This window comes from Motacilla alba, chromosome 3 (assembly GCF_015832195.1).
Source record: "Motacilla alba alba isolate MOTALB_02 chromosome 3, Motacilla_alba_V1.0_pri, whole genome shotgun sequence".
In the NCBI taxonomy this organism is placed as follows: Eukaryota; Metazoa; Chordata; class Aves; order Passeriformes; family Motacillidae; genus Motacilla; species Motacilla alba.
In genome coordinates this window covers 109,690,719-109,716,829 of record NC_052018.1, presented here as the reverse complement: position 1 = coordinate 109,716,829, position 26,111 = coordinate 109,690,719, and the positions used below count along the sequence as shown (strand labels likewise).

General features: G+C 43.7%; 1 protein-coding gene across 10 annotated transcripts in view; it reads right to left on the bottom strand.

Moving 5' to 3' along the window:
• EML6 (EMAP like 6) overlaps positions 1-26,111 on the bottom strand; it is an 88,442-nt gene that overhangs the window by 6,965 nt on the left and 55,366 nt on the right. For 5 of the 10 annotated variants that reach the window (XM_038130458.1, XM_038130456.1, XM_038130457.1 and 2 more), the window contains exons 17-38: positions 24,611-24,711; positions 23,159-23,361; positions 21,868-21,979; positions 21,061-21,188; positions 20,211-20,352; positions 19,035-19,187; positions 18,663-18,794; positions 17,739-17,827; positions 16,940-17,116; positions 16,643-16,844; positions 16,312-16,438; positions 9,575-9,589; positions 8,341-8,349; positions 7,223-7,301; positions 6,102-6,231; positions 5,432-5,530; positions 4,238-4,258; positions 3,704-3,877; positions 2,831-3,039; positions 2,212-2,369; positions 1,429-1,543; positions 807-995 (exon numbers count right to left, since the gene is read on the bottom strand). In XM_038130458.1, coding sequence (XP_037986386.1) covers positions 807-995; positions 1,429-1,543; positions 2,212-2,369; positions 2,831-3,039; positions 3,704-3,877; positions 4,238-4,258; positions 5,432-5,530; positions 6,102-6,231; positions 7,223-7,301; positions 8,341-8,349; positions 9,575-9,589; positions 16,312-16,438; positions 16,643-16,844; positions 16,940-17,116; positions 17,739-17,827; positions 18,663-18,794; positions 19,035-19,187; positions 20,211-20,352; positions 21,061-21,188; positions 21,868-21,979; positions 23,159-23,361; positions 24,611-24,711 — 2,764 coding nt within the window. The remainder of the gene's footprint in view (positions 1-806; positions 996-1,428; positions 1,544-2,211; positions 2,370-2,830; positions 3,040-3,703; positions 3,878-4,237; positions 4,259-5,431; positions 5,531-6,101; positions 6,232-7,222; positions 7,302-8,340; positions 8,350-9,574; positions 9,590-16,311; positions 16,439-16,642; positions 16,845-16,939; positions 17,117-17,738; positions 17,828-18,662; positions 18,795-19,034; positions 19,188-20,210; positions 20,353-21,060; positions 21,189-21,867; positions 21,980-23,158; positions 23,362-24,610; positions 24,712-26,111) is intronic. The other 5 variants (XM_038130460.1, XM_038130464.1, XM_038130461.1 and 2 more) reach the window with 4 other exon arrangements.

Sequence of the window (26,111 nt, the reverse complement as noted above, 5' to 3'; positions counted from 1 at the left end):
CTAAGCAGGCTTCAAAATAGAGATGTGATTCGGATGGGGGGGTTCATGTTTGCATTATTTCGTAGACTGACATCGAGTTTCACACCAGAAAAGGAATATTTAGCAGAACAAGCTGAAAAATCTATTTCCTAATTTGTTTCAAAGGTGACTTTGACATCTTCGGCAACTGCTGAGTGGCACAGAGCTCTGCCATTTCATTTGATACGTGGAAATGTCCTCAAAAGCTTTTGCATTTTCACCTAGCTGGTTGTATTTATAATAATTTTCCTGTTAGCTCAGGTAACAAGGTTTTGGAAAGGTTTATGCTGGCCAAAAGAGCTGAAAACTTTGTTGGTTTTTTTTTTTTTTAATGTTTTATTTGTTGTTTTTAAAAATGGTTGTTGTTAGTCAATTTGACTTGGAAAAATCCCTGAGGCAACATGCAGAGTTCCAAAGGAAGGCTCTGAAGAAGAGGGAGCTGTGCCTGCCAGGAAGGAAGAATGATGGGCAGGGGCTCTGTATGTGTGACAGCACAGTCTGTGTCACCCAGACAGGCAATGTAGAATTAAAATGCTTCCTTGATTCCCCAACCTGCAGATTTGGATCAAAATAAACAATGCCCAACAAGAGGCACTCCATGAGCAGGTGTGTTGGTAAATCCCTGCATTCCTCTGGGAGTGCTGGTGCCAAACATGACCAAAACCTGCTCAGAACAGAGATAAAACCCTGCTGTCATTCCAGGGCTGCTCAAAGGCACAGCTGAAGAAATGGATGTTTGGATAAAATGTTCCTTTCTAATCACACACTTTTACGTTCACAGTACTCACTTTGTCCGACAGGTCCCAGATCCTGGCTGTTCCATCGTTGCTTGCAGAGATAAAGATGTCTTTGGAGGGGTGAGTTGCCAAGCCCCAGATTTCTCCTTCCATGTGACAGTCAATTAACAAGTTTGAAGCAGCGTTTTTTTCTCCTACTTCAAGGATTTCTCCATCTTTTGTTCCCACTAAGATTTTCCCCTGTTTGTAGCCAAAGGAAAGGAGTGGAGAGAGGCGGTCAGTGTAACAGTAACTGCCACGGTTTAAACAGCCAGAGCTTCCTTGGCAAATACTTGGAAAAACATAAACAGGTTAAGCTTGTAATTGGTTAATGACTACTTGATTGGAAATATGAAACAACATTCCTCAGTGGTGGTGTTATCAAGGAATGTGTCAAAATGAAATAGAGACCATCCCTGGAGCGCTCAGCTGGACAGGTCCCACCCTGTGCAGCACCACCGCTCCTTTCTCATGCACAATTTGAACACAGCAAGAGTGACTGCAGCAAGTCAAATGACTCCGTTATTTCTGCTGCGTTCCACTCCACCAAGACTCACGGCCTCTCAGTAACTCCCAGTGGGGGTTTTGTGACTTTAAAGAAGCAGCAGAAGTTCAGGCAAGCAGCGCTCCTCACCTTGCCCCGGCACACGGAGCGCACGCACTCGATGAGCTGCCCGGTCTCCAGCTGGAAGGCTCGGCACCGCTTCATCTCCTGGTCCCACAGCTTCACTGCTCCCCCCTCCTTCGTGCTGCAAAGGAGGCCTGGTGTTACCTGGATGGCTCCTTTACACATGGAAATCCCACCAGTATTTTTCTGCTTAAATCACTAAACAGACATTGACCCACCCTCCACTCTATATCGCTATTATGGTGCAATGGGAAATTATTATTATTATTATTATTAATAATAATAATAATAATAATAATAATAACAATAATAATAATAATAATAAATGCTTTCACACTTCATGTTTAAACAGTGCCACAGTTTGTACAAACCAAACTGCTCTCTTGCCATGTATCTCAAATCTCTGTTCCTTGGCAAATCTGTTTTTGTGGTAATCCCAAGACCTGCAGCATCTCCACTGGGAGAGGCTGTCTGTAGTTTGACAGAACTAACAAATGAAGAGAACTCCATTTTACAGCAGGAGCTCAGGCAATAAGAGCTTATCCAGGTGTTTGGAACAATTCCAAAGAGGTTCAGCATCTCCCTGCTGCATAACCTGTGCCACTGTGACCCTCAAGGATCCTCCTTTAGTCCTTCACTTACTGAGCCACCTGGGCAGGTTATGCAAAACTGAGAGTGAAGCTGCAGCAGCACAGAGACCATTTATCTCTGGGGGCTGGATAAATAATGAAAACAAACGCCACACAAGCGAGACAGAAGCTGGCACTTTAGGAAGAGCCTGTGTCTTACGGCCTCTCCTTCCCTCCAGTAACAATGAGCCCGTCCCGCAGAGTCGTGTACATGGTGAACACCGGTCCTGTGTGAGCCTTGGCCACCAGCCTGACCAGGAAATGATCCTTCCACACGTAGACATCTCCATTTATGGCACCAGTGAACGTGAGGTTATTCTGCAACAGACAGCAGCAATCTCTGATACAACAGACACCTCGGCATTTTTGTTCAGCTTCAAGTAAAATTCTTTAAATTAAATTTAAAAGTGCTTAACGACCACACTGGATTGTCACCGTTGGTGGTATCACTGGTGTGTGTCACACTAAATACCATAAGCAGAAAAAATGATACAGGAAATAACAGATCAAGTTTAAGTTAAACAGGTAAATAACCTGCAAAGTGGAAAAAAAAAAAAGGCAAAAAAAAAAAAAGCCAGGGCAGTAGGTGTGCACAGAGCTTAAGAGAAGACTTTCATCCAATTGTGCTCAGCAAATTCAGGGAAGGATCTCAAGGTGCACAGGTTTTAAATCCACATTTCACTAACAAGCACTGGGTTGGATTTCAGCAAAGAAAACTGACCCTTGCAGGTTTCATACAAAGGTAACGTAAAATCCTGTAGCAGGTAATTTGAACTCACTGCTCCGAAGGCAACGGAGAGCATGGTTTGCATTTTGGCATCTTCCATGGAACCAATGACTCCTTTCTTGTAGAGCAAAGCGCTGCCAGCCAAGGTCCAGAACTTCATGTGTTTGACCCCCACGGACACGAACTGAGTGTCAGAGTCTGGGCGGAACTCCACAACGAAGATCCTCTCCAGGTGTCCTCCTCTACTGGCAACTTTAGCCCCTGGTTTAATGAGGAAAGGATGAAAACAAAGCTGAATTCACCTGAGAAATTCAGCTCTGATGTGATTTTATCAAATAAATTGAGCTGGTATTGGATTAGAGATCTGTGCCCCAGATGCTGAAAGCTGCAAATCCCAACACTGTTTAGTGTATCAAACATCTTAACGCAACTCCCAAAGTCCCTGCTTATTCCATGGCATCCCACAGATTTAGAAAATGCAGATTTAAGGCCTTCATAGCACAATCTCTCTCCTGGGTCAGTGGAATAACACAGAAATGTTGGCTATCGTCTGCTGAAAAATGCACAGGGACACACTCTTGAGCTGAGGCACTTTTCCTCTCCCCTCCATCATTTCCAAAGATTATTCTTTTCTAGAAATTACTTCCCAAAGGCCTATCTCCATCATAGTACTCAAAGTGTTTTTGGAAAGAAAAGGAATCGTTTTCCTTAGTTCATGTAATTTTACGTTAAGCGTCATTGCTTCCTTAATTTCCACTCGTTTAAAACTTATCTTCCTGTTCATATTTTCTAGCCCTTTGCCATCTTTAACTGATTAACTGGGATGCTCAGAATGGGGCCACAAAAGCCCAAAGACTTGCAAGGCAAAGCCAGTCACTGTGCACAGCTCTGAGGCTGAAGGAACGTGATTCCCCCTGGTGTGTACCTTCTTGCCACCTCCAGACGGTGATGGTGTGCTCTGGGTCGACCCCCACTGACACCAGAAGTTTGCCGGTGGCACTGAAGTTGACGTAATTGACCCCTTTGGTGTGGAAGCAGCGCAGCATGGAAAGGGTTTGCTTGCTCATGGCATCCCATATATGAATTGTGGGGGTTGTACCTGCGGGCAGAGAGAGGCATCGAAAGACAATGAATTCTGGAAAGCTTCAGTGCAAACCAGGCGTTTTTCAAGAACATTTAACCTGAACAGACAGTAGTTGGGGGTTTGGATTTGTTTGAAGATTAGCACTACTGGGAAACAAAGAGAAATCAAAACGGCTCGCAAAACACGGGGAGGGGAATCATTGTAGTCCATGAAGTCAGACAAGTTCTAAAAGAACAACGTAACATTCATGAAGAGCCTCATGCAAAAGAAATTGCCTGCGGATGTTTCACTTGTATCCATGGGTCACACAGATACAACGAGGCAACATGGAACTCGTACAGGACTCTGCTAAATTCACAAACAAATCAGCCTTACCTGGGAATTCTGTCATGTCACCTGCATTGTGAGAGCAATGGCAAATGAGGAAGCACCAAGGGAAAACAATAGGTGAAATAAGTCATGTGGCTCGTGCTGAAGTGCCAGCATCAGCACCAGAAGGAAAACAAAATTAAAAACTTGGAAATGGATATGGATTAAATCAACAAAACAAATAAGCAGGAATATTGTTGAACTTTTTTGGGTATATTGGCTTTTATACACAAATATTGCAACAATATTTAGTACTTTTAAGTTTTAAAAATGGTATCTAAAAGAAATGTTACAGGCATGCAGGTTTTAAAAACTATTAAATTCAAAAGTGAAGTGAATCTCTAGTTATACAAAGTGTCGAATCAAACTCAGAAGCACTGATCTCCTGAGGCCTAGGAAAAGGACCTTTAGCCTTTTCCATGGAACAGCAATCAGTGCTTTGCACAGCTCTGGCACCACGAGCAGGTTTGGGTGCTCCCTCCACACTCCAGCTGCAGTGACCGTGCTCAGGACAGGCAGCAGAGGGGTCGTGTTTGTCACTGTGCTCATCACCACCATTCCCTGCCCCTGTTAAGTGACTCCTGTCCTCCAGTTATGGATTCCATTCTCCTTCCAGAATAGGCTGAGGAGACGTTGTAACCCTGTTCTCCTCCATAAAGTTAATTATTTCAGCATTAGGCTGAGGGGCAGCAGATCCTTCTCGAGGCTTGGGACAACTCATCCTGCACTCCCCATACAATGTTTACACCTGCAGGACCCTCCATGGAAACAATAAACACACAAAAACGTGTGGTTTCTCAGCTGTCCCCTGATTTGTCCCCTAACTTCTGCCGAGATCTCTCTCTCTGTTTCTGGCCTTTTCTGTACAGCTCCTGTATTCCTGCAGAGAAAATGATGCTCATTGTATTCTCACTGCTAAACAGTGCCTTGGACACAGGAAGGAAAGAAGGAACTCTATAAATCAGATTATTGAGATAATTAGGCAGTTTATCAAAGTTTGCCTTCTGAAATATGATTACACTACAATTAACTCTAAAATCCAATTACTCACAATCAGAGACTGAATTGAAACAGTAAGAAAACCCTGGAGCTCGATTACTTCTTCCAAACCAAACGAGAAGCAAAATTCCCCACAGAAAAGCCCCAAATAAAGCAGCGCCCTGACAAGTGTGAGGGAAGCTTTGCTGGGGGAGCACGTACCGATCTGGCTGGTGGCCACCACGTTCTTGTACTTGGGGTGCTGGTTCACCGTCAGGCACAGGATGTCATCAGTGTGCTCCAGGTAGAAGCTCTGGCTACCTAATGCCATCCAAAGAGGATTTCAGTCAGCACAGGACCGAGGAAGAGCCACCACAGACTACTGGGGCAGCTTGTTACAACTCTGTGGGGGATGAGGGGCCACTAAGGCTGCCCGTGGCTGCTCTGCTCCCATTGCCAGGCACCGTTCCCAAATGCACTATGGACACGAGCATCCACACACAGAGGTGGATACAAAAGCAATATTTAGGACATTATCTGTACAGCCAGGGAATCAGCCCACAGCCACAACTGCAAGAAACACCAAAACCGCCAATGCAAAGCCCAGTGAAACCCCAGGGAATCGAGGCAGTGAGTGGGGAAGGGGAGGCAAAGCCCTCCCAAGGGAAAGGGCCCAGAAAGGACAGATGGGGCCATCCTTGTTTCCCAGCCCACAGGCCAGAGGCTGGCCTAGGACTGGAGTCCCCACAGGCACCTACAGTGGGTTTGTGCTATTTATCAAGATGCAAAATGAGGGAAAGCCACAGCAATATTAAAAAGTTCAGACTTGCAATCAAAAATATTTTCCTTACAAAGCTATTTTATCTCCGAGTATTTTTTCAAGTGGAATTACCAGTGGAGAGGTTTTGGACAATGCCTGCTGCAGCTGTGTGGAAAATAATGTCAGCACCATCGTTCAGGTAATGGAGGTTGTTGCGACAGTCAAATCCTCTGTATCCAAACACGTGGTCTAAAGCCAGCTCCTGCTCCAGGAAAACATAAAGAACAAGAGTGAAATGGAAGAAAAAACAAGATTTCAGAGCCTGGACTACTTAAGGACAATTCGAAATTACACAAGTACAAATATCTCACAGAAGCAATAGAATAACAAAACAATAATTAGTTATCCCCACTCTGCTCATTTATTAAAGCATAACATTATCAGAGGCTATCAACAACCTTTAATTGGTCAACTAAAGCACTGCACTAATATTATTTTTTTTTTAATTATTCAGAGGGCTATAAATGTCCCGGTTCTGTAAATTCCCATTCCAAACAGATACAACTCACGGAACAGGTTGGATTTTATTGCTCTCCCCATCACAGTTTAATATTTATATAGGGCATCAGATATTTTAAACAAGTTATCTGCAGAGTTTTCAAAAATCATTCTCACAAACTACCAAATGTCCACAGACCAAATTCTGACCTTAAAGTCCTTAGAGGAAGCCAGGGCAAGCTATATGTAACTCTGTAATTAAGACATTAATCAGAGGTGTAATTGCAGCTTACAATGAGCAGTTGCCAAGGAAATTTCCTCCAGGAACCCAGCACGGTTAATGGATTGTTGTTAGAGCTGCCTCGGAGCCCTGAAGCCCAACTTAATGACTGTCCCAAACACAATCCCAGCTCACTGGGAACAATCCCAATTAGCCAGAGACCAAGTGTTGCAAATGGTCCACACAGGTCACAGAATATTCCTGGTTCTGCCTGTTATGTGGGAATTCAAACAAGTTGTTTGGGGAGAAAGGGAAGTTCCAAAGTCAATGAGCAAATTCCATCATTCAAAACCCCACACGGGATTCTTCCTGGGCCAAAGTGCTGGTTCTGGATGTATTTCCCTTGGGATTGAGCAGGGAGCATGGCAATGCACACACTCTGTGATTGTACTGGCCCTTCACTGAGACTAAACAGGGATGGATTTCACCCAGCACGTGTTACTCTTAAAGAAATAGCAAAGATATGAATTCTGACCTCAACCAGTTTCTTTTTTTTGTTGACATTGTTCTTTTGCAGTTTCTCAGGCTGAGGAGCAGCTCTGCTCACAGGTGGCCTGAAAAGAATATTTAAAAAAGGAGACAGTCGATATATTTGAAAGTTAAACACAACCTTCAAATCCACAGCATGTGTGAGCAGCAAATGGACAGTCGCCCCTGCAGGAGCTCTTTTCAGAGTTGTACAATAAAATTATTAAAATCCCGCACTTTTTGATAGAAAGTGCAGAAACACTGATGTAGACATCACGGATGAGTGGCAGAACAAACAACCTTACACCATTCAAAAGACCCCAAACCATAATGATTTAAATCCATGGAAAAATCCTTGAATGTGAAATGATGGCAAATTGGTGCCTTCAGAAATGATCTGAAGTAATTTCTGCAGCTGGCAGTTGACCTCTGCCCAGCTTGCTTCTTCTGAGAAACCCCATCCCAAAACCTTGACATGCCTTCAATAAAATCTTCTCAAAATCATATTGAAGATAAAATGGTTGCATTTAAATGCACAAGTCATTCATCCAAGGGAATTTGGGAGATTGAGGCCAGCAAAGCTATTTTATATAATTACAGTTGCTAAAAGTAGCTAGAGATAGATGCAGAACACAGGCTGAGACAAAAATCTGATGTGTGCAAACGGTCTGTAAGGCCAGATAACCTCTGCTGCTGCTGTTGATCCTGCTGGAAGAAGAGGGACAGAGCTAAGGGGAGCACGTGGAAAGCATTCCCAGAGCTTATGATTCCAGAAAAATGTGACCTTGCTATTACATTCCACACGCTGTGAAATTTGTTCCTGTCCTGAGACCGTAACTACCAATAATTCCTCTTTTGCAAAAAATTAATTGGAGAAGAATGAAATCCCTTTTGTGTATAGGGAGCTGCTTTTTCTGGAGCTGGATTTTTCATGGAAGGTATAAAAGGCACGGTGGACAGAGCACAGTGGGGACTGAGCCCTGTGGGAATGAGCAGCAGGACAAGCTGAGCTCTGAGACAGAGCAAGGCTGGAGGTAACCAGTCTGACCCACGCCTCAAGCACAGCAAGGACCAACAAGCACACGAGCAGGTGACCCCATGACACGAAGAGAGTGAAAGAGTTACCTTGATCCCCTTGTAAGCAGCAAATAAAGCCAAGCAAGAAACTTAATAGAGTTTAGGAGTCACTTCTGAGCACGAGACTCATGCACAAGCACTTTCAGAGCGCAGCAGTCATTCCTCGGGCACGACACGTGCTATCCAAGCATGCCAGCGAGAACTACAACAGCAACCAAAGAGCGCACAGACCCGCAACCATCGCACCCGGCATCCCCGGGCAGCCTGGCAGCTAAAGGTTCTGCAGGATGGAGGTGAAAGGGAAGCTACATCCAAGCTTCCTGCACACTTTGCACCAGAGCAGAACGGGGTTCCATGGTTGGTTTATTTTCAGGAGCCTGACAGGGAGGGAACTGGTAGGAAGTTGACAGTTTCCTAGGCAGTGCTGAGATTGTACACAATGGATGATTGTTCTATCTCAGCTCAGCTGCAATTTAGCCCACAATGGCTGTGAGGGGGCCAAGTCACCGCCAGGACAGCCTGTCCTGCCTTGTCCTCAGGGAACAAGTACCTTTACTTCCTCAGAGAGTGGTCACTCAAGTCCCCTGGGGTGACCCTGGGTGGAGCGGGACCGAGCAGCGGTGCTGTCACCGGCAGGGAAGGGGCAGAGGAAGTTATTACAAAACTTAATTGCCTTACAAAATAAATTCATCATTTCATTTCAGCCCAGATTTATGAGGGCCTCTGAACTGGCGCTTAGGAAAATAATTGTTTTCTTATGTGCTTTTTTCTGTTTTAGTATTATTTCAAACTGGATCATTTCTACATTTCTTTACCTAGGAATATCAAAGTTCATGACAAGAGCAAGCCAAAATACTTCATGAAAGCAAGACAACACTACCACTGTGACATGCTTGATAGTCACCAGATTGTAAGCATGAGGCTTAATTTGGACACACACACAGACTTTTATAGATACCTACTCACAGCACACACAGACACAGATGCTGTGTGCATTCATATATACACAGCCATGTATATATACACACACGGGTGCATTCACCGCCTCATCACCATCTTAATAAAACAAATGGAAAGCAGCACATTTGAAACACTGTAAGAAGTCATTTCACTTTTTAACAAGCCTGTGACTACATCTAGTTTTGACACGGAAGATGACACTGCCAAGACAAGAAATTTGCACCGCAGCAAGTGACACCCCTTCGCCCTGTTGGACCTGTGCAACCTGCATGGCACATTCCCAGCAGCCCAGGCCTCAGCTGGGCTCCCCATCAGTACTTACTTGACAATTCCCTGCCTCCAAAGGAAAGCAAGTTAAAACATAACACAAGCATTAACGGTTTCTCGGCAGCAGTTTCAAACAAGCGCGCTTAGATCACGTTACGGCACGGAGGAGCTCCAGGAAAGATGGGACACAGTCAGGTATTAGAGGGTTTCAGTTCTTTGGGTACTGTGAATACAGCAGAGAAGGTTTCTGTTACTCGTGGCAGTCTCGAGGATGATCTCACACGAGGACACGCAGCTGCCAGTCAGGGATAGAAGTCCAGATCCAAACTGACAAAACCTCAGCACCACCTTCATGCAGAAATGTGAAAAGTGGAGTGAACATTCCCTCCAGCCACGGGGGGAGAGAAGCCCAAATCAGAGATGGGGTGAACAGGCAGCACCAGGATGGAGAACAACAGATGGACACAACAAGAGCTGGGCTGGGGGGAAGAGGGAATGGGGTTTTGGAAGAATGGGGCACCTTGAGGGAAGAAAAAGATGTGATCTTAGAGAGCAGGGCCAAACTAAGAGGGGAAAAAAGCTGGAGCTGTTTAGATGGAAATGAAAGGTCAAAAGAAAAGGCAGATCAAAAACTGTTATGATAAATTCTATGGGAGGGGAATATAACCAGCTCCTGTTTCCAGGTCACAGGCCAGAATCGCTGTCTGGTTGGAGATGCTGACTGCAGCAGGAATAAACTGGGGAGAACACAAACATTCTGCTCCAAGGCCAATGGGAACAGCATGGGAGCTCCAGAAAAGCATCACAGGAAAGGGACCAACAAGGTCTGGGGCAGGGACAGATGGACAGGAGTGTCCTGCAACCAAGGTGACAGGCTGAGCCAGCAGCAATGGGTGGGGAAAAGCTTCAAGCCCAAAAGGGAGACAGACATGGATTTATATGGCTGCAGACTGAAGAGGGAACACAACTGGATCCACACAAACATGAGCAGGACTGCTCCTGAGAAGAGAAAGCAACGTTCAAGGAGAGGAAAGGGTGGTAGGATTGGATTGGGCAAGAGAACAAAAATCCAAGGTTCAAAAAATATACTGTTCATTTCAGAAAAAACGCAAAAGCAGCTTTTAACTGTGCCCTTCACCAGGGACAGGAGAGGACTCCCAAGTGCCCCCAACTGCTGCAAAACTCCTCGAGCTTTTTTTAATCCCTTCCCAGAGAAGGGATTAAAAGATTTTGTAAATTCTAAACCCTTGGATTTTCCTATCCCAACATACATAGGAGTTTTACATACAACTTTTCCTGCTGTTACTTTTTCTTAACACTTTGTAGCTATCATAAGACAACAAAAAGAATAGGATTCAACATGAACCCTGCTCTCAAATACAGCAGATCAAAGCAAAGCTCAAACAGAAGCAGAGAGAAACATCAGTGGTAAATTACATTTTTAAAGGACTGAAAAAGCCTTACAAGGTTACAATATTTAGAACTTCGCATTTAGGCTGATGCACTCTTTAAAATAAAAAAAAAATCAGAAACTCAAAAAGAATCACAAAATACTGCAGGACATATGGTGAGGCCAGCTGCTGTCACAGCCTGTCAGGGCAGCTGGTCACTGCATTGCCAGGTCATTCCAGCTCAGTGTCCAGTGGAACAAGCACTACAGCCATTAGTAAGGAGGGCAATCCCTGGAGCGAAACCTGACGGCCTTTGTTCTGAGCACCTTGGGAAGCTGTTCCCTAAACAGCTCCTGTACCACAGACTGGCCCTGCTGTCCCTCACACCCTGAAGGATCAGAGCCCTTTCCATTTGTTTTGTTCTTCCCTGCATAAGCTCCAGCATGTTTTGAAGCTGTCTTGTGTAAATACAAGCACTGAACCAATCACACGCAGCAGATCCTCCCTCTGCATGACAGAACATGAGAAACATGGCTTTTTCCATCAGCCCTGGAGTACCTCCTGCACTACAGCCCTGAGAAAAGCTGAGTATTTCACAACCCCCTCAGCGCAGAGAGCACTCAGGCTCAGAGAGAGAGGTGTTGGGAACGTGTGGCAGCGCTGGCATCCCTCAGTTCCACTCCCCCAAGTGTCACACAAACGGAGAAGACCTTTGAGCCAGCTCTGTGCTGACCTGTGGGAGCAGTGAGATTGACTCTGAGTTCAGCTGCTTGGCAGGGACTGACAAATCCCAGTCACAAAGTGTACAAGCCTCGGGGACAACTGGGATGAAACCAGCAGGCTGTCAGATGCATTTAGGGTGCATTAACTTGACATAATGCCGTTGAGAAAGTAAAAGTGAATATTCCAAATGCTGCTCCTCATTTTCAGAGAGGGGCTTTTTGCTGGAATAAGCCCAAAGTTATTTTCTCCATCCCAAGGATGTGTTTTTTTCAAACACATTTTGAATAGTCCCCACCTACACATAAACACAACAGATTCACACTCAGAGCTTTTGCTCTGCACCCACAGACGTGTGTGTGTAAAGGTGCAGGAACCAAGGCTGTAACCATGGATCGAATAATTCACTTCATGGTGCAAAGGCTTGTGGGGGCTATTTGGGAAGCTTATATAAGTTAGCTCATGTTGCTTTAAAGAAATCAATAATTTAAAGAGTAACATTTGAAGAGAGAACATTCAACTTCTTTAACTTTTCACCTTTATCAGGACACATGAGGCAAACGCCATGACAGAGACCAGGCTCTGAGGTGGGTAATTCATGGAGAGTGAGACAAGCCAGGATGCTGAGCAAAAGGAAAACCAGACAAACATGCTAATGCTGCTTCTTGTTTTCTACACATTCCACCTGCTTTGGAGGACTTCCCATCACCAGGTTCACGTGGAATCATGCAAATCGAGCTAAAGGAGAGCTGCAGATGCAGGGGGTGTGTTAGGGGTTAGTAGGAGGCCAAATGCAAACACGTCTCTGCCTTTGAGATTAGTAACATGAATACAGTCATCAGCAAGCTCGTGTTACTTCTCATGGTATCAATTCTTGGTTTAAATGGTCCCAGTTCAAAACCCGGCCCTTTTGTGAAACAGCACAATTCTTCTGCGGCACACAGCAGAGCTTACAATTGTCCTGGATTGTCTGGGACAGTCCCACCAGTGGCCAGGGGGTCCCGAGGAGTGGGAGCGCCGCGCTGGGAGCTCCCACCCCGCGAGACGGCTCCTGCAGCCCCTCTCCAGGGCACCCCGCTCCTGACCACGGGCACGGCAAGGGGTGCCAGCCACAGGGGCAGAAAGGGACACAAGGGCAAGGGTGGGTGGGGAGGAGAGGAGGGAAGACATGGAAAGGGGGAAGAAGAAAACAACAGGGTCAGGGAGAGGAGAGAGAAACAACAATCAATTAATGATCTTAACCAAATGCACCAATACAACTGCAAGACATTTTAAAACTGCCTCAGCAGCAGCTCTCCTGTCACTTTGCCATCCCAAAGTTGTAGCTGCTGAGAGAGACAGGAAATGTTGGATCCCCCCAAAAATACCAGGCCATGACTTGATTCAAATCCTGCAAGTAAAATCTATCATGTAACTTCTATACTCCTCCAAGATATTTGCAGAATCATGATTATTTTAATTACATTTGAGTTAGACAGGAAAAATGAATTTCCTAAAGGCCTCTCATTTTCTTTTCTAAAGGAAAACATTATTATTATTACTCCTAAGTTTGTACTAATCACTGCACAGTTCAGCTCCCCACCCTACACCTGCAATCTTCTCAGGAGTCCCATCACAGCTCCTGAGATCAAACTCCTCCTGATTGAACAATGAATTGTTATTTCTAGAGGAATGATGCACCTGGAGGTTTTCAGATTCACCACTTTCTATCAGAGAAGCACAGAGTCCCCTGCAAGCTTATTCCAGCCAACAGAAGGATTACAAAGATGGACGTGTCTCGTTGGTGCCACACAGCACCTTTGAAGCGTGTTTGATTTCATAAGCTGGAAGGTAACTTCAGCAACATTTCACCTTCTGAATATGACTATTAAAAGAAAAAACCCCAGCGAGCTCCAAGTCATTGCCCCCAAGGAGCAGCTCACAGAAGCAGCCCCACCTATTCCTACTTCTTGCTTAAACCAGAAACTTGTTTTTTCTCTTTTTTCCCCCCCTTTCCTTAAATTAAACTTGCTTAATTATGAGTTTCTTCTCATTACACCTTCATAATTTTTCCTTTCTCAAAGCCACAATGAAAATAGAGCAAGGGGGACACTCCAAGACCTTCACCAGATGTTGCAGTGAAGTGGGCCAGCAGTTTTCCAGGCCTTGGGATTTACTCACAGTTTCTGTTCTAAGCAGCCTCCCAGCTGTCCCATGGCTTTCAACACGTGGACAGTAAGTGACAATAAGTTACCAGTGCCAGAATATTCAGTGCACGAAAGCCATTAAGTGCACAATCACTGGGGTCTTCAGACAGACATATGGCACCACCACAAAGGGAAAGATCTGGAATATTTCTCCCAGAAAAAACTTCCCCCTCAAAATCCTACCAGGTTTCCCTACGTACCTGCCTGAAAGAGAGTGGAACACATCTCTGGGTTCCCTTCTTCAAACTTGGAGGGGCTGGGAGGGAGCTGTGCCTTTGGCAGAAAATCTATAGCTTTGGGAGAGCTACCTCCAGTATTCCTTGCTGCCTCTTCACTCAGCCCTGTGCACAGAGATTTCAAGTCTCCACAGCCCCAAGGCCTGCTGACTTGGCCTTAGATTTCCCTGACCATTTAGGATTTCCCTCAGCATGAATAGCTGCGTACTTGCAGACTTTCCATTTCACCTGGATTGACCTACTGTCACTTCGGACCCTTGGAGGTGCAAAGAAAAGTCAGGCCAGGGATTTCAGAAGTTTGTCACGGACAGACAAACCCATTTCCAGCTGCTACATTCTTTTTTGTTCTCAGAAAAAATGGAATTTGACACAGCTACAAAGCTTCCCTCATATTTCATACACCTTCTGAGAGAAGCCAGCTTTAGCCTGAGGCTCTCCCAACTGGGGATGCCAAGATTCTGCAGGAATTGTGCCCTTATTGTCCCCCTGTGACCAGGAATTGCAGTCTTGCAGTAGCCAACACATGAATCCTGTCTTACTGCACCCAAACCCCAGCACCTTTCACAGCCTAAGGCCCTAACCAATCACTACACCCTCAGAAAACACTTTGATGACATTTTGCCATAAAGTTGCCACTTCTGATTATTTCACAATAAATTCTCACTATTTATATTAATCCCTTGAAGACAGGGAAGTGAATTGATCTTTGCTTAACAAGTGACATATGCAAATTATGGGATTTGTTGTCAGGTTAATCAAAACAGCAAATTCCAAATACCAAAGGTGTGATTGTACTGAAGCATCTGTAATTTAAAGAAGAGATAAAAATGTACACAAGAGCTGTGACTCTCAAGCAGAAAATATGGGAAGGACAGTGACAAGGGTTCATTTTTAACCTAGATTAAAACAAAGTACAAAACTGTTGATAGCACAGCATCACCACAGCAGAATAAAACAGCTGGACAGTACAGGGTGCAAAACATCCATACCAGTGCCACTTATTATTCCTGTAACAATTTAGTAATTCACCCAAAATAAAATAACAATTTTCCTTTTTTTAACTCAATTTACAAACATTTATGTTTACCAGATGATACACTATGCCTTTTTGTAGAAAGATGGAGGAACAAATTCTTTATTTGAGGAAAAGAGATATTCTTAAAAGAAATGGAAGAATAGAAGGTTATGGTCCAACATTGTACTGTAAAAATCACTGATCCTCCTCCTGCATGGTACTGTTAAAACATTGTGATGAAAAAAAAAATGGGTGCAACGTGGGACATGATCAGTAAGAAGAAAAACATTTCACACCCGATTCTCCTGTTTTGCACATTTACTGAGCAAAAATGATTAATTACTTTCCGTTCAAGATGTCCAGCACTGCATTCTTTGAGAGCTCTAAACACAGAAGCTTATTTTTCCAAGGCCTACATGAGATTAGAAAATATTATTAACTGCATTTTGTCTCTTGCAATAACAGAACTGGGCTGGAATTCTTTCATGCAGTTAACGCACGGCAGTCCTTTGTGTCAGTGCCCAGTGAGGGGCAAGAGCAGGGAAACTCCTGATAAAAGAATGATCATTTCTAAGAAAATACTCTATCAAAAGAGACAAAATGGATTCACAGCTGAGTCACCAGCTGGATTCACAGGCAGGGATTTACTGCTCCAGGTTTTGAGGGGGAATTACTCCACTGGTTATAGATGCTCCTGTTCTGGTCCCATCAGATTTTCCCACCCCCTCCTTTAGGTCTGTGTTTCACTGGACTCAGCCTCTGCTCTCAGCTCTTACCTCTTCTCTTTGCTCTCCTCTGCACCACTGTTCCCTTTCTGGCTAATCTTTTAGAGTATTTCAGCCTAAGGCCAGCACGTGCCATGGGAAATTCCAGCTCGAACAGTGACAACCCAACACAATCACAAGCGACTGAGAATCTTTTATTAAAAGCACCACCCAAAGCCTTAACCACAAAATATTTACAAGCTTACCACTACCACAAGTGCTCTGCTGCAGACACACACTGGTTAGGAGAGAAGATAAACGCTCATGTGAACGGCAGAAGAGAACACAACACTCAGAGATGTGTCATATACAGGCATTTTTCTCCATCACATTAACATGTTGTACTGTGTGAACACCATTTAAAACGTTATCTGGTGAATTCTAAAATTCCTGTCTTATTTCTAAGGACTAATTTTAGGTGAATGAAAAGAGATCTGCAAAAAGGGCACACATGGAAGCAAAAGCCTTTGTGGGACATACCTCTCTTCCACTGAAACCTCCTTCAGCTGCTGATGAGGTTTTGTGCCTTCCATTTCTCGGATGCTCACTGCATAGATCTTGGTGGTGTAGTCAATTGCTTTTTCTCTTGCAACATCACTGTCATAACCTTAGAAAAATAAAACACAGAATAAAACAAGCTACCCTTGTTTCATAGTGGGACAGTCGAGAACAAGGTCTGCAACAATGAAAGGAAGGAAACAAATCCTACCAAGCTCTCCTTACACTGAAATTCAGCACAGCAAAGCTTCAAGTTAAATACCTGTGTGAATCTCTGACTGAGGCAAGGAAGACGGAATTAAATCCTCTTTACCTCCATCTTCCTCTGCATCTGTGTCTGATTCTTCACTGTCCACCAGCTTGCTCTCCTGGATGCCCAGGAACTCCCTGGTCCAGATCATGAGGGCGGTGTCGGCGCCGCCCACGGTGAGGAGCACGGAGTCGTTGTGCAGCCACTGCACGTTGGTCACCTGGGCACTGTGCCCCACGTACTTCTTGAACCTGGCATGCTGGCCCTGCAGCACAGAGAATCCCCCACTGCAGCCCGGCACCCAGGAACAGCTCCTTCCTGCCTTTCCTTTCCCATCACTGAAATACTCACACTTCTTACCTTCACCGGGTAGGAAAAGAGCTTCACAAACCCAAAATCATCTCCTGTGGCCAAGAGGGTTCTGTCCTTCGTGAGACTGGCCGCGTTGACAACAGTGACGTCGCTGTGCATGGGCCAGATTCCCTCACAGGTGGGACCGAGCACGCACGTCCAGGTGTCCCATTCAATCTTCTCTATCTGCGAGCAAAATTCCCCCAAAGAAGGCTTCTTACTTCAAACATACCAAATACACACTGGTTTCATGTGTATAGTTTTCTGTGTTTGACAATTTTATTTTAATACTTTTAGCTCTTAAGAAAGTGGGCTGTTCCAGCTTGTTAATACAAATTGTGCCTCTTCATCAAAAGGCTTAACACTTTAAACATTCCCGTTTTTCCAAGGCAGAGCATGATTGGATACAAATCTCTCTGAAGATTTTCCGGGGTGCTAAACATTGGCAATTTTGTAGTTATTTAGAATTACATGTCACAAATAATCAGCTTCAGGAGAAGCCAGGGCCTGCTGTTTGAAGGTGGTTCACAGCCCACGTGCGACTGGTTCCACAGAGAACAGGTGGCTTTGAGAAGGGGATTATGGCAAATGGCTGGTAGTAAATGAACAAGAATCCATTCAGAGATACAAGCAGAAACCTGCACATTCTGCCATTTACAAATGCTAGGAAAGACACTGTGGAATTACTAAGTAATTCCAATTCTAACCATTGTAAATAAAGCATTATAAAATGAAAAAAATACACCATTTGAAGACAATTCTTTAAATTAATTTTCACAGTAAAAATAATCCAGCCCACAATTCATACCTCAGCAATTCTTATAATATGTCTTTTCCCCCTTGGTGCTTCAAAAAATAGCTGTTCTTTGGCACCAGAATTGACTTGCAATAACTTTCCTGGATACAAAAGGAGAGTTTGTTATGAATCTTAGTAATTATTATGAATATTAAGAACTTTCTTTTGATTGAGAGAAGAGATTTCTGGGGGTAAATTAAGAACTTATCCTCTAGAGAGTTATCCATAGCCAAAGTAACACAGATGCTTAAAATCACTCTTGTAAGGGTCCTATACTCTGATTCCATGCAGAAGTAATATTTTAAATACCATCCAACATCCTTAAGAAGTTGCTGTTGCACAGCAAATCAGTTTCTGCTGATAGGGAATATTTTGCTTGCATTTCACCATCACACTAATGGAAGTCAAAAATGAATGCATGTGTTATTAATTTTCCTAATAATTTTACAAGGCAGCTTTGCCAAAAGTGGAACCTTTGCCAGCTCCCATCCCTTCTGCACTGCGCTGGCAGAGCCAGCTCCACTCTGAGCTGTCCTGGGATGGGAAGTTTGCTGTGCCCACAGAGATGCTGCAGTGCTGCTGCCACTGGCTCACACCAGGTTTTGGGGCTGGCCAGCAGCAGGGACAGAGCTCAGGCACACAGGTGGCCCACACAGATCACATCTGCTCTGGGGAAGGCTCACTGGCATGAACTCATTATGGATCCTGCTGGACTTAATTAGTTGGGACCATCAGGCTCTAGCTTCTTGCAGTGATTGCCTTGCAGAGCTCAGCAAGGAAAGGAAATTGGATACCAACAAATGTAATTGCACTGGATCCATACAGTGCTCCATGGGGAAAGAGCATTTGCATCAGCAGTTGATCTCAATAACTGGAGGGGAACAGTTTCCTGAGATTCCATTTTATGGGCATTTCCAACTCTGGCCAACACTTTACCTCTGGAGTCCCAGTCGATGTGGGTGATGTAGCTGGAGGCACCTTTGCAAATGCCAACCCTTTTGCTGGTAAGGACGTTGTAAATATCTACAAAGTTATCGTGGGAAGCCACGGCCAGGTACTTTCCTGATTCTGTAAGGAGGAGACAGTGAGGTCATTCAAGGGTAAATCTAACTGATACTGGTGAGATTTTCACCACCGTAGTGAATTCACCAGGCAGGGGCGGGCCTGTTCTGGTGCAGCCACACGGAATTGTGAAGTATTTAAGGCATGGAGCACACACAGAGCCAGTCTTCTTTGGGACATTCAACCTTGCCTAGACAAGAGAAACAAACCGCAACTCTCCTCTTCCCCCTTATCATGTGGTTGTACCTCGTGAAAACTTTATATCCGAGATCATCTCCTTCCTGTGGTGGAAAGAGACCATGTCCTCCACAGTGTCAGCGTTCACCACCAGGAAACTGCCGTCGTTCAGCCCGACCGCCAGGGCTTTCCCGTCGGGAGAAAAGGCACAGCAGCGCCCGCCTGCGGAAGCACACGGAAACGAGCCTGTCATAAACGCTGGGACTGAGAAAACCATCAATGAACTGCAAGTGAAAGGTTTCTACATCAAGCGTGTCGTTTTAAAACAGATTTGTTATCTCTTGAAAAAGACATGCATGATGGATGCTTTGTCACAGGGTGCTCTGGAGTTGACAACGATGATTTAATCCCTTTTGAAACAGGTCTATGTGTGAATACCACCTTCCAGCCACATTCTAAACACACCAATGGCAGAAATGAAACAAAAAAACCCACCCAAAACACATACAGAAAGGAAATTTGGATAGAAAATTCAAAGATTCATTAAGGGCAGTGTACCTCTGCCGCAGCATTATTCCTGACCATACTCTCCTACAGCTATCCTTATCCATTCCCAAGTTCACCTCTCCAAAAAATTTAACTCTGTTTTCCCCCAGCCAGTTAAGGGCTCCTGTGCTCCAGATTTGTCACTGAAAATGAACAATTTTAAATTTCCTGAGGGATATCAATGAATTAATAAAATAAGAGTGATTTTGAGAAGGCAACATTTCAACATATCTAATTTTATACAGAGGAGAGAGCAGGAAAAGTGTTAATTTTAGAGAAGTTGATTTAACAGGCAAAGCTCATATTGACAGCAAAAGATGACGGTGCTCAACATGCAGGAAATTGTACTTTTGTCTTTGTAAGGAAATTCTTTTATGTCAGCAACATACTGGCCTTAAGTATTCCTAGGGAGGAGAGTGATTCTGAGGTCAACTCATTCCCCTCGAAACCGGGAAAAGAGAGACTGAAGTTCATTTTATTATTATTCATTACAATAGATTACAGTCCCTTTTCTTCCTTCCCTTTGCACTGACTTGACACATGCCAAAGACAATTTATTTCCTGCGCTCCCAATTTCTTAACGACTGCGTGCTTTGCCTGCACAATTAAAGGCCGTGATGTGCCCCGAAGGCAGAGAGGGAGCTGCTCCAGGAGGAGGGGATCCGTGGCTGCCCCAGGGCCTGGCCAAGGCACAGTTACCTTTCTTGAGCTTCCTCACTGCCAGCATGCGGTGCTGCGACGAGAGCTCCCAGATGCGCAGCGTTTTGTCGTCGCTCACCGTGGCGCACACGGGGAGGAGAGGATGAGCTGCCAGGCCCCACACTTCTCCTTCCATATGGCCCTGGAGGAAAGCATTCCACACAAGAGGAAATAATGCCTGTGGGGCTGTGTGATAGGGTCTAAGCTTGCCCTGCCTCATTTTGCAAGTCCCAGGCAGTAAGGCCTTCACCATCTCCTCTCTCCAAAGCTTTCACATTCCAAAAGACCTGAACGTCTGCTCTGTCCCCCCAACAGATGTCTAAAACACTCTTCCATAACTCCTCATCACTATTACTGGCTGTAATGCCTGTTCTTCCAATATTCTCCTTTCCAAACTTGAGATTAATAGGGAACAGTTCCACCCCAAACAGGACTTTATCCTGAAATCCTAATATTGGCTAATCCTCAAAGTTTAGGTCCTTTTTTAGATCCTTGTTTGCCCAAAATACACATAATACTTTGTTTTCATCTTGCCTCAGATTCTCAGTTTTCCAACTTGTTAATCACTCTTCCTGCTTTTTTCCAGCTTTCCCTCAGCTTGCATACAGTTTGCTGGCACTGCATATCAAGGTTAAATAATTTCTTACTGCTCTCAATCTGCACTAGTGAATGAGTTTAATGTTTTATAAAACACAACCTCACACATCTTGGATAGTAAGGCAGTCATGCAGGCAAGAAAATTTGAAGGATTACGTCATGTGATGAAAATTTACTGGCAAAAGAATACCATAGAACCAGCATTTTCATAAAAATACAGGAAACAGATTGCTGTGGGAGATCCATACAGTACCTGAACAAGCAGAGTCATAGGCCCGCTTTTATCAATTTCAAGTATTTCTCCATTTTTTGTTCCTACCAGGATGTGCCCATGTCCCAGGCTGATGGCTCGGATGGAAGGGTTGTCTTCTAAAAGCAAACCTGAAGAATGCCAGATTTTAATTTTTTTTTTTTTTTAAATTTCATACCCCCTGCAGTTTATATATAATTCAATTCTGTTCAAAATCATGAACATGAGATAAAACTGCCTGATCAAACTGCCAGATAATCCATGGATTCCTCACTAATACAGGGAGGGGATTTTGTCTGCACTGTGGCAATACAATGACTGCTATTTCACTGCTTTAACAGGGACAGGGACTGGGAGGCTCAGGAGTAGGAGCACCTCAGACTAATGCTATGATTACATATGAATATCTCTTTCCAGACTTCCACACTAAGGCCTTGGGAATTTAACAGGTCTTCCCACATCACAGGGCCCCTGCTCTCACCACAGGGAACGTGGCTAGCCAAGGAAACTGGATTCACTTTGGAACTGCCATGCTCAAGGCTGGGGACATTTCTCCTTAAAATCATTTCACTGATGAAAACAAAGCTCAATGCCATGAAATAGAGGAGGGACTAGCAGAGCAAACTCTAAATGACAAGGAATACAAGACCTACATCTTACATGGATCAAACCAGACCATTCCAGCACAGAGTAAGCGGCGTGTTGCTGCTCCCTTTAGCTTCTGGTAAGACACCCAGTCCTCACCCTTTTACTACCATTTACCACCCTCCATGCCCACAGTCCTTATTGAAACACACTGAAAGCCAATACCTTTAGAACTAGCAGAGAGTGCTGCTCTTTTAATAGCATATGTCTTCAGACATCTCTCAAACATATCATCCCAAAGGGCCACAATTCCATCTTTTCCACCCGTTACAAAGCCCTGCACAATCACAGTAGGAGAACGAACACACACAAATGTCAGCACTCATGGGAGAGATTCAAAAGGACACGTCCAAAGGCACAATAAAGTCTCCCCCGCTTTTTATTCATGTGTCAAAATACCGGAGTCTGTACCTATGAGGGAAAAATTCGAGTGGACAAGATTTGGAGTTGCTTTTGTAGGATTATAAAGATTTGCAACCATATGGAGCACACGCTGCTGTAAACAGCAATGCTGGACCAGGACATTCGCCTGCATGTGGGAACAAGCAATGGAAAAATCTGGTTTACCCTAAGAAGAGGCAGTAGCTGGCAGTAACAGCTTCTCAAGTCATTCCAAATTCAATTGACTTAACAGATGCTTCAGACCAAGTCCTAATAATGCATCAGGGACCAATTCTCTCATTAATTCCCTGGGTAGATTATCTGGGCCAAGCGAATGCAGAAGAGCATAAATAACTAACCAACAAAAATCTAAGCGAAGAGGATATTCAGTATCAAGATCAAACAGAAAAATTGATAGGAAAGCTGGGAACAATCAATTAGGGCCAGAAAAGATTGAGCCACAGGGATCTTAATTGACCTTGATATATAAAAATGTTAATAGCTAACATTCTTCTCATCCTTTACTTCAACAGTTGAAACCATAACCTCAAAAGGGATATTCCATTATCAAATCTATCTTCAAATTGCCAGGGGCAAAACTTTGTCCTTAGCTCATTTGTGTGATGCAAATATTTTGCCATAATTTCTTTTATAGATGTACTGATGCAACTGAAAGAGAATTCTTTTGTTATCTGGAATAGTTAACTAAAACCCACAGCCTTTGGATATCTAAAGTCTTGACCAAGACACAATGATAATATTATTAAAAGATCATGTTTCATATTTTGGAAACTGGCAATGCACAAATATTTTTGGGATCAGGATGAAGAGGCAATGAGTGTTACCCATTACTCTCCTAAACATGAAAACAACACTCCTGAGCAGAGTGAGAAATAAATTCTGAATTTTCAGAGGTCAGAAAGCTGCTGGTCAGGTACCAGTACATGGAACAGGGTGCTTCCAAATCCAGGTCTATCAAATAACAGAACTCATTCCCATTGGCTTCGTTTAATCGCATACGCCTCTAAAATCCATCAGTGCAACAAAAATCAAGGTGAAGGAAGGTGACAGATACCTTGTCCAGTGCGTGCATGGCAAACACAGGTCCATCATGGGCCTTCACTGTCCTCAGCAGCAGGGTCTCCTTCCAGATGTAGATGTCCCCAGTGGCAGCCCCAGAGAACACCAGCTCCTCCACGCGCCCGTACGAGACGCTCATCATGGTCTCCAGCTTCCCCACGCTCCCAAACGTGCCCCGTTTGGAGGTGAAGCCTCCACCTGCAACAGCAGCACAAGGCTTGTTCTGTCTGGGCTGTAAAGGACAAGTGTTTGATCCCAAGATCTCCCGTGGCTGCCTAATAATGGAAATGCAGGAAGCAGAGCACAAGGGAAAAGCACAACCAAAGAAAGTGAACCCAGCGATGACAGCTCTGGAGCAGATCAGCCTCAGGTTTTCAGACTGTCTTCCCAAGCAAGAGATAAATTTGGTGAGGAATTGTGCAAAAACAACTACTGCAATGTGTGGCAGGATGGTTTTTTGCCCACAGCAGCTTCTGCCGTGCCGCTTCTCTGTAGAGGTGACCACAAGTAGAAGATTGGTTTAGTTGTCCCCTGCATCCTGAGCTTTTGGGAGCAGTTTTACAGAATAAAGAGCAGGGTTTGTTCCTTCTCTGCTTGTCTGAAAAGCAAATCACCACAGCCTTGTTTTGGGTCAGAAAGCAGAAGCAGCCACAGGCCCATGAATCAATGCTTAGACAAAAATACACATAAAATTACAAAATGTCATCTGCATAGGTGGCTTTGTGTCACAGCACTGTGGGCTTCACAGCTGACATCACACTAACTCCTCACTCCAATGAGCAAATCCGAATTAAAAAAACCACCACTTTAATTGCAAGGAGACTATTCTTGGAGTAAGATGCTGCTGAATGCACATTCCCACCATGGAATTCGGCAAACAGCAATGCAAGTCTACGTAATCACTGCAAAAATAACCTAAAGACTAAAAAAAAAGCAGAAAAAATAATTATTAATCTGAGAGCACCTGAACCACTTGAATGCTTAAACTATGGTATGAAGTGTAGGAAGCTCTTAAAATTACCTACTTTTGAGTTGTTCTGAGTACTTGCATCACGTGTACACAACTAAAAAGTCATGAAGAGCAAAAAAATCCAGTCCTGAATAAAAAATATCCTGAATCAGAACCTGATTTTCTGGGAGCCAAGGATGCTTGCTTAGGAGAATGCCTTAATATTATGATTAGAATTTAAACACAATTAACTGGAAATTCTTTCCAAGGAGGAAGGAATATTGTGACATTTGCTGACTCAGAGGTGGTTTTAACCCCTTTAATATATTGGTAACTGACAAAGTTTGTTAAAACTTTAAAAAGTTAAAACTTTAAAGTTAGTTAAAATTAAGAGCTTAACGAAAAAAACAAATTCTTAAACTGGGAATTTGATGTTCCTGTATTAAAAATGTTCACAAATTCCCATGTTAATCAAATATGAAATATTCAATACGGTACCTGTTTGCTGCCAAAACTTGATGTGCTTCATCCCAACAGTGACTAGTCTGTCCACGTGATGTGGATTACACTTCACTACAAATATTTTATCTTTATGGCCCCTGCAATAAAGGTAGACATTTTAAAAGCTTGGCAAGAGATGACTTAAGATTTCAAGCTAATTAAACCATTGATATCAATCATTTCCCCATCTAGCGAAAAGCAGAGAGCCATATCTCTAATCTGCAAGGGCTTTGTTCTGGGATTTTATCTCATGGAGCTGGCAGGAAGAATTTGAGCATACACCATGTGGGGACTACAGAAATGTGGGGAATAAAAATCCTCTCCCACTCAATTTCAGTTCATTGAAGTCATAACAAAGGAGCAGGCAGTAAAGGTCAAGGCAATTAAGAGAAGACATAAAGGTCAAGGTAAGTATTTAAATGGATGAGAACTCAATAAATATTAAAAGTTACTCTGACAGGAAAAATGAAGAAGAGTTTAATCTATGGGCTTCAAGATGGAAAATAAAATCACGAATTATAAAATTGTACTTTAGCAAGCAGTTCACGCTGCAGCACGTTCAGGTTCAGTTCTTGGGCAACTAAAGTTATGCTTGTTGATCTATTTATGGAAATTTACAAGCTTGGGTCTTATCAAAGGAAAAAATATTCCCAGGTGGAAAGCATTAATTATATCCATGTCAGTGTTTTATAAACCCCCAAAGCAGGAACCATAAGCTTTTCACTATACATCTGCAGGTTTTGTGCTAGGATTAAGTCACTTTTTCCTGACAGGCTCAGCAGATCTAAAAAATCACATGGCTCTGAAACCCCTCTGAGGGTCAGTATTCCCTTTTAGTGGATCAGTCTGGATGCAAACCAGTCCTGGCCACCTTTGACATCTGCAGCACATCATCCTGCAGTGCAGAGGTGTTTGGTTCCAACTTACTCAACAAGGATTTTAATGGAATTAGACAGGAGCTAGGAGAGCCAGGACAGGGAAACAAGCTGCATAATTTAGCTCTGAAACAATTAAAGCAAATAAATAAGAGAGTTCTTAAGGTTACAACAACAACAACAACAACAACCTGAGAAGTCATGCTGAAATAAATCAGCCTAGAAAGAGTAGGCAAAAAGAACATTCCCAAAAAGTAAATATAACTGCAGAATAAACATAGTGAGTGTCTGTATATGGTGAATGGACACCCATTTTTCAGGTTTATATGGGTCCATGTGGGTGTAAGGAGATGTTCTTTTATTCTGGTGCACAAAGGTCACACGAGGGCTTTTGTTTCTCTCTCTCTGTCCTCCTAAGCTCACCGAAACAGGGAAGTTGCCTTTAGGCACTGCTGAAATCTAAACAATGGTTTAAACTGGAACATTTTAGAGGATACATTCATTTCTCTGCTCTCTGTGAGGACCCTGAATATTTTCAAGATAACAGATCAGCAATAATAGATGCATTGGGTACATGCAGCATTACATGGTGAAAAGAACCCAAGTGCTCCATGTTTCATCTG